General features: G+C 41.5%; 1 protein-coding gene across 4 annotated transcripts in view; it reads left to right on the forward strand.

Annotated features, from left to right (window-relative positions):
• Window positions 1-5,742, forward strand: part of FNDC1 (fibronectin type III domain containing 1) — a 124,505-nt gene extending 118,763 nt beyond the window's left edge. For 2 of the 4 annotated variants that reach the window (XM_061624276.1, XM_061624277.1), the window contains exons 18-19: window positions 2,423-2,545; window positions 4,706-5,742. In XM_061624276.1, coding sequence (XP_061480260.1) covers window positions 2,423-2,545; window positions 4,706-4,821 — 239 coding nt within the window. In that variant the 3' untranslated portion in view covers window positions 4,822-5,742. The remainder of the gene's footprint in view (window positions 1-2,422; window positions 2,546-4,705) is intronic. The other 2 variants (XM_061624279.1, XM_061624278.1) reach the window with 2 other exon arrangements.
• Window positions 5,743-8,764: the final 3,022 nt, after the last annotated feature.

The following is an 8,764-nucleotide window of genomic DNA, read 5'->3' on the forward strand; positions in this document are numbered from 1 at the left end:
AATCATACGTTTGATGGTGCGTGGCTGGCCTGTGTGTGTGTGGTAACTATGGCTGAGGATTAGCAGCCCATGGTCTTACATAAAAATGGAGTCTAAGCTAGCGGATGTTGTGATCTCTGTCCCCAACCAGATTTAAAGGCTCCCATTTGCTACTGCTCACTATAGGGCCTCAGCTATAACCTAAAAGACCTATCTAAAGTAGTTCCTGGAATTCTGTTCTTGGTTGTTTGTTTTTTTTCACTCCACAATCTCTGCTCTCAGGCTTACAAACGGTACAAAAGGAAAAGGGGAGGAGGAGGGCAAACACTGGAACCTGTTCTTAAAGTTTAGAAATCTGTAGTATGAGAATGCATATTTTGAGAAAACGCACACTTAAATACACATTTAAACATGTTTTGTGTGTGCAGATTTAATAAAAATACATAGCAGAAGTGGGAAATAATGGATTTATGGGTGAACACATGTGAAAGTAGCTGGGACCAGAAATAAACAAATTCATCCATCCCTAGTTGTACCACCATAGCCCAGTCCAATTTTCCAAGCCTTTTTCAATATTTTTCTCCCTTTGTATGCACTGAAGTGTAAAACTGTGTGCTCTCTTTCATCTTATAAGGGATGAGAAAGTGCCACTACATCATTAAGGTGTTGGATTATGACCTGGGAGACCAGGGTTCAAATCCCCACACAGCCATGAAGCTCACTGGGTGACCTTGGGCCAGTCACTGCCTCTCAGCTTCAGAGGAAGGCAATGGTAAACCACCTCTGAATACCGCTTACCATGAAAACCCTATTCATAGGGTCACCCATAAGTCGGAATCGACTTGAAGGCAGTCCATTTCAATGTAATGCTAAATGAGTCTTTTGCTCTGAAAGCAGCTTACCAGCACAGTGGCAGAATGAACTAAATGAGAAGACATGAGATCTTCAACTAGGATTCTCAGCCAAAAGTAGACATAAAAATCTGTTTTACTGACTTCAGGAATGTTGGCGAGGATCACTAACTTCCTTTCATACTGTGCCAGTAGATTCTTTTACCATAACACTCCTATTGTTTCAGTAATGTAAAAAACAACAACAAATAAGCTCATTTTTTGAGATCTGCACCCATCATTCCTAGATTAGTATTACTTCTGTCTGAGACTTTCCTTGCCCTTTCATTAGACCCAAAATTCAATCAAATAGTTTGCTTAGGCAAACTATTTAAACCAGAGACATTCTAAAACCCTTAAATATCCAGATGAGGACATACAGACTTTTGGATTGATGTTACAAAGCACTTCCACACCTTTAATTTTTGTGTGCAAATAGAATTTTTGTGCACTGCTAAATTTAAACAGAGCTAACCTCTAATGCAGAAGTCTAATGTGGTTGCCAGCCTCAGTAGAGTCTGCTTTTACCCATCTTTACAACCTGTAGATATTTAGGTTTGGGTAACCTAAATAAGGCCCCATCTGTGCTATACAGTTAAAGCACTATTGTACCATTTTAAACAGTCATTATTTTCCCCGAAGAATCCTAGGAACTGTTGTTGGTTAAGGGTAGTGAGAGTTGTTTGGACACTATTATTAAACCACTCTGAGAATTGTGAGGGGAATTGTGAGAGGAATAGGAGTCTCCTAACAACTCTTAACACCCTTAACAAACTAAAGTTCCCAGGATTCTTTGGGGCAAGCCATAATTGTTTAAAGTGGTATAATGATGCTTTAAATATATAGTGCAGATGGGACCTAAGTGCCCGATCTGGAGGTGCTCATGTGAGGATCTTTCCCTACTGAACCAATGCCTGCCTTGTAGAGCATCCTCTGCCCAACCTCAAGCAGAGGATTGGCATTGGCCATATTGGTAGTGGTTCATGTGATACAGGACTGCCACCAGCCCCAAACCTAGTGCTAGATATAGAATTTTCTAGTGCTGAGGCAAAATTATCTCCCAAATTCACCACCCCATTGCAAGGTAGGAAATTTTGGAGAAGACATTTCAGCATTTTTTTTTTTCAGGGAGAATTTTTCTTACATTTTGGGTTGGGGATTATTTCAGTAGGAATAGTGGTCACAGCTTTTCTCTTTCTTTACAAAACATTTTTTGCCATTACCACAAGTGGTGGCAGGAGACTATTTTAAAAAGGAAAAAGAAAAGATTACTTAGTAATCCCCTGCCCTCAAAGTATAAGGAGTCCCTGCCCCCCCCCAAAAATGTCAAGGGAGTCTCCTTTTGCATGCACACCTCCAAAATTTGAGTTGAATAGTCTCATGAGAACTATAATCTCAACTCTAGAATTTTCCTATTTACAGCATCTTTTTTTCATATGAGAGACCCCCTGTCCAATAAGGGGAGCTGTTTTCAGAAGCTTCTTCCTGCACATGATACACCCCTGCTGAGTTGAAGCAGCTGTAAATTCTAACCCCACATGCAACTTTTCCAGATACATTTTATAGCATTGGAGATAGCTGGGGAAGAGGTGAAGATCATTGCCAGTTTGTGGATTCGCACTTAGATGGTAGAACAGGACCACAGTCATATGTAGAAGCTCTGCCTACGATTCAAGGTAAACAAGAAAGCAAAATTGATTGTATGAACTACTGGAGAACTACACTGCACATCACTTGTGTAATGGAATGTTGTTAGCTTATGGACTGCAGGGTCTTCAGACTGACAATTCTCAACAAAATCATGCCTTCTAAAGAAAGAAATTGAAATGATTCTATACTGTAAATTGTTAACTCAGCTTTGAAGATGTTTGAAATGTAGGCTGTGAGAGTGTTGTTGTTTTTATAACCCTTGGGTTTTTAATGTAGAAAATGAAATATTCAGTTGCAGAAGTCATAGGATCATATCTAAGCAAGGGCGGTTAATCCAGATGTGCAGTGGTGGCTGATTCTAAGAAGCAGAAATACGAAACGCAAGGAAATTATGGAACTGGCACAGCAATCAGCATTTCAGATAGAACAGCACTTATGTGGAAAAGAATGTTGGGAGCCTGCTAATGCTTTAAGCAGTCAAATTCTTTCTACAGATAGCTTTTTAAAAAAATGTTGCTTCCCCCCCAATACCTGTGACCTTTATTTTAATTATAAATGCTGATATTTCAGCCCCCTCTTCAGGGGTGTAGTCATCCAAGGTCTTGGGGGAGGGCTTAAACCCCTTACTTTTTTGGGATCAGGATCTCAGCAGGATCCCCATGTCTCCAGCATCCTATGAGTCAATCTGCATGAAAGAAGAGTGTGTTAGCCACTGAGAAGAGTCTTCCAACATACTTCCTTTTTCTTTCCTGCTAATTAGAGTGAATCAGAGTGAAAGGAGGTGTGTCAGCTATTGAGAAGACTCTTCTCAGGAGCTAACACTCTGTCCTTTCATACTTATTGGTTCCTAGGTTGTCACTGTTGTGGGAGAAGACCTTAACACGGATCTTTTCCCCAGCAGGGGAAAAAAGGATGGGAGGTGGCATGGCTATCATGAAGGAACCCAGCACTTCTGAATTTGCCAATAGATTACTGCCCCTCTTGCTTCCTTTTCCCTCTGCCACCTTGCTCCTCTTTAGGAGACTAAGGTCTTTCCTTAGGTAACCAGGTTTGCAGAATGTTAAATCTTCAAATTATTGAGTTATTTTGGGATACCCCTACATCTTGTCATAAAGAGGTACATCTGTTATAGGGAAACTCAAATCACAGAGGTAAAAACTGATTCTTTTCCCAGCTAACATACCCGCATCCAAAGAATCTTGGGAACTGTAGTTTGTGAAGGGTGCTGGGAGTTTGTAGCTCTGTGAGGGGAAAGCCACAGTTCCTAGGATTCTTTGGGGAACGTCATGTGCTTTCATGTACGGTGTGGATCTGCCGACAGCTGTATGAAGGCTGTGTGGAATGCAGTTGGACAAGTAGATTACAGCCATCTAATCCTGTTGACATCATTACTAGTAACTTTTAAAAAACTTCTGAATCCAGTGATTCGCATTTCCACCCACCCATCCCCACTATGCCTCCACAGCACAGCACAGCACTGCACTGCAGCATTTAACCTAGTTTTGTTTGTTTTTTTACATCACCAAAAGCAGGAAGATTACATTGGGAGCTGTTAGTGTGGAAGGGTGGTGTTGCAAAACCACCTCCCAACAGCAGCATTGCTGATGCTTACCTGGATGGTGTTGGGGGGGCAGAGCAAGGTAGTGGTGAAGCTGGGGCTGTATGAGTGCACTGGCAAGAGTGTCAGATTGGTTCTGCTGCTGTGCCTGCACAGCTCCAGCCTGCACAGCTCTTGCACCATCCAGGTAAGTGGTAGCAGTGGAGGCTGGCACTGCCCCACCAACCTCAGTCTGCCTTCAGTTGGCTGCCAGCTGCCCTTCCTTCTTACGGACAACTAGCTCAGGGGTGGCGCAGGGAGGAGGATGGGGACAAAACTAGAATTAGCTAGCTCTCCCTGTCATTGGCTCTTGTGCTGCCTGCTGTTGGCCGCCCTGTCAGTCCCGATGAGCACCAGCCATCACTGAGTGGAAAGCTGGATGTTAAGTTTGAACAGCAGAGCTCATATGCAGAATTAGAGGTCTAGAAACAGCACAGACTACCCAGGAGGAAGGGGGCACTTTCTGTTGGGCATTTAAGGTGCTTTTTGGAACAGTGACACAGAAGGGTCAGCTCCATTTCCTCTACCAGAGTGAGATCATTCCTGTGGTACTGCTAAGATGCTAACCCCTGTATTTTGGCTCCCACAGGTTATTATCGCCAGTATCGACAAGAGCCTGTATCGTTCGGACGCATTGGATATATGACGCCTTATTACTACGTGGGCTGGTATGAGTGTGGTGTGCCCATTCCGGGGAAATGGTAACTGTGCAGTTCCTGTAGTTTTTAAGCACAGCGCACCCAGCAGTGCCTTTTGGATGACTATTTTTGGAGGACTCTGAGCAGTTAGTTCGGTAAAGAAAGGAAAAAAAGAAAACACAGAAAGGATGGAACTAGCGAAGAGTCAACAATAGACGTTGATGAAACTCAGTACTGTACCGGCTTTTGTCAACCGAAATCTATGGTGCTGCATGATTACTCTGCTTCAGAGCATAGACAGGATTCAGTTTTGGAGTCCTGCCTTACTTCTCTTTGCCTTTAAAAGGCATGGAGATGTAGCTTCAGTGGGTGCTATCTTTGCTCAGTGAAACATAATATATTTGGCTAGCCATGAAAAATTGGAATTGTGATGTATCTTGCAAGGAACGACTTAAGCATGCTGTGCTTGCATTAGGGAATGCTAACCACTTTCCACTGTTATTAATGGAATTCTCTGTTGCCTTCCACTGGCAGTCTTGTGCTTCAGGATGTTGCTATGCAGTCATGCCGTGTTATTAAACACCCATGAAAATTAATCATTGTTACGCAAGACTTCTCCTGTGGGTTTGCACATTGCTGGACAGTATACCAGGTCACTATATACATTCAGTTTTTTAAAAAGCAACCAACAACAACCAGTACTGTATGCTTGCAAAAGTATTTCTTAGAACTGATGTTTTCTTGTTGATTTAGATGAAAATTTGTATGGGATGATGTTTTATGTAAAAGGTGCTATTAATTAACAAGTCTTAAAAAAATTAATCTGTGAAAAATATACTATGCACAGTACATTAACCATGTAAAGAATCAGGCTTCTCTTCTTGTGAGCATTGTTGAACTGTAATGAAGTTGATGTTTGTATAAAATAGAAGAATTCAGCATCAGGCTCCTAGCAATTGATGTTTCAATGAGACTGAATTATTTGGGGCATATACTCTGTGTGTTATGTGCCTTCAAGTCGATTACGACTTATGGCGACCCTATGAATCAGTGACCTCCAGTAGCATCTGTTATAAACCACCCTGTTCAGATCTTGTAAGTTCAGGTCTGTGGCTTCTTTATGGAATCAAGCCATCTCTTGTTTGGCCTTCCTCTTTTTCTACTCGCTTCTGTGTTTCCCAGCACTGTCTTTTCTAGTGAATCATGTCTTCTCATTATATGTCCAAAGTATGATAACCTCAGTTTCATCATTTTAGCTTCTAATGATAGTTCTGGTTTAATTTATACTTAACACCCACTTATTTGTCTTTTTTGCAGTCCATGGTATCTGCAAAACTCTCCTCCAACAACACATTTCAAATGAGTTGAGGTACATATATTAATGTGACTAATAACCCAGCAGGTATGCAATCTGACAATATAACAATGTGTAAGTTAAACCCATGTCCAGTACTCTTTAGAGCCTAACAGATAGGATCCCAAACTAGTGAAGGTGAAATACAGAGAGAATTTGGGCTTACTGATATTCAGTCTGATATATGATGCAATATTATGTATACTTACTCTATTCAGGTCCCGTTGACAAATAAGGGAGTGTGGGGCCATTTTCATTGGGATTACAGAGGAAGGAAGAGTTAGATTCCCTCTCCATGCACACTGTGGTCCTGATCACACTCTCCTCTTTCCAATCCTCCCAATCTCAGTAGTGGCTATTTCCATTTTTTTAAAGTGCAGGTTAAATGTAATAATGCACTTAACATCGGGCCCCACCAGGCTGAGTTTTTTTGTGTTTTTTTGGTGCGTGAATTCTGCAACATGTCCACTATTAGTGGTGGATTTACACTGAACAATCCAGATATAATTCCACTTTATTCATTGTTCTGTGATGCTTCCCTCATGCTATATTACATGGTGACTCAACCAAAGTAGGACAAAATATAATCTGGAACATTTGTGGTGTAAAACGTTACAGGACTTAAGCAGGAAGTTATGTGTCATGCACTGACTGGAAACAAAACTGTATGTGTACCTCAAAACTTTTGTGGGTACAAAACAGTGTTGAAAGCAGGAATATGTCTAACTGCCCTGATAACATCATGAGCAGAAATCATCATGAATGCACAATAAAAAGGAGGTCTGGAGGGGGCTCTGTTGACTAGTATGGCCCTCAGTATGAATGATCAGGTTACATATTTGCTTATATCAAGAACTTGGTCTTAGCTGCGTTGAAACTCAGGCTTCAGTTCCAGTTCCATGGGGGTCTAAATCCTTTCAGTCACTTTCACTTTTTAAAATTTGGGCCAGGATCCTACCAAGTATGAAGATTCGTTCTGTGAATTCAAGGGGCTTGAGCCTTCTTTCTTTGAAGAGCAACCGCTTGCGCTGCATAGCAAATTACTTTTGAAAGCACAGAATTTCAAAAGCAGTTTGCAATGTGGCATATAGGTTCATTTTTAAAAGAAAAGGCAAAATAAACATACCATGGACTAGCTTGACTTGGCTTAAGTATCTCTGTGGCAGAAATTATTTAACATCACTTCACACGTTATCATGCAAGAATTATTTTCAAGTCATAGTTTATACTGAGAATATCCCAGCGACATTAGTCTGGCATTAAACTCTTGTTCCTTTGATCCGTCCGAATACAGTGTGGAAATCACACTGTTCATTAAGGACAAAGAACACTCCACAGGTCTCCAATGCACACATGAAGCTCCACCTGTGTAGGAGCTACCTCATTTTGTTTCATGTCAGTAAATGCACATTCTCCCTGCTTGCGAAGAACATTGAAAATAATGAGGTGACTATTTAAAGTAGTATGATACTGTTTTAAAATAGTCCTGGCTTCCCCCAAAGAATCCTGGGAACTGTAGTTTGTTAAGGGTGCTGAGAGTTGTTCGGAGACCCTCACAAAGCTACAGTTCTCAGAGTGGCTTAACAGTCAATCCTCTTCCCTGGGAGCTTTGAGAATTATAGCTCTGTGAGGGGAATAGGGCTCTCTGGTCACCTCACCCAGCTAGTCCCAAAGATTCTGGATTACTTCCTCTGTTGTTTATGAGACACGGGACTGGTTATGTCTCTACTCTGTTACAAATAAGTTTTTCAGCAGCGCAAAATAGCTCCCTTTTGGGATATTTGTAGGGCCTGGTAGTTAATTTTGAACTGGTGTTTGTTTAATGTCACTAATAATATTGGTATTTATTATTTATATTTCATATGTACTATTGATATTTGACCTCTCTTCAATGGTCAACATACTTCATACACATTATCTCAGATATCCTTATAACAAGGTAAACCATTGCCTCTTACTTTAAATAATGCCAGTTATTCCCATATTACAGAGGAGGGACTGAGGCTCAGAGAGAATAAACTGTCAAGACATCCAGTGAAGTCACAGCCAAACTGCAGTGTTCTTAACCTCTCCATTGCATCAGCTCTCTCTACCGACCACTCATGGTTTTATTGTAAAACAAATTTAACAATTTCTGAAGTCATGTCCACCAGGGAGAAGCTGTATGTGCAAGGGAAAAGCTGACAAGCCATTTGAGAGGGAGAGTGTTGCAATTTGGAATGGATGGATGTGCTATGAATATACCTGGCTGCATGTTTTTTTTAGCCCAATATAATCTGCTTAACCAAGACAGTAAAAAATGAAAAGATAATTGCATACAACAGATAAAGCCACATGTTCCCAATCCTTTCTCTTTCAAAAGGACCTTTATGTCAGCTCTTCACTGAGACAGCAGTGTCGGTGGGGGTGCAGGCAGGGCTGGAGATTCCTTGGTAATTGCCCGGCCGTAAGTCCTCAGCCGGCAGTTTGGCTATAAATCTGCCAGGCTAGCAAGGAGGAAGCAAGATAAGGGCAGAGGCTGTTCAAAGCTTACGTGCCAAGCCAGAAATCCAGAAGAGACGTCAGTGAAGGTCTGGGTCTAGCTTGCCGAGAGATCAGTCCAAGTCAAGGTTCAGGGGATAGGAAGACACACAGTGGTCACGCCTGACGTTGTAGT

The sequence above is a fragment of the Rhineura floridana genome, chromosome 4 (assembly GCF_030035675.1).
Source record: "Rhineura floridana isolate rRhiFlo1 chromosome 4, rRhiFlo1.hap2, whole genome shotgun sequence".
NCBI classification, from domain to species: domain Eukaryota; kingdom Metazoa; phylum Chordata; class Lepidosauria; order Squamata; family Rhineuridae; genus Rhineura; species Rhineura floridana.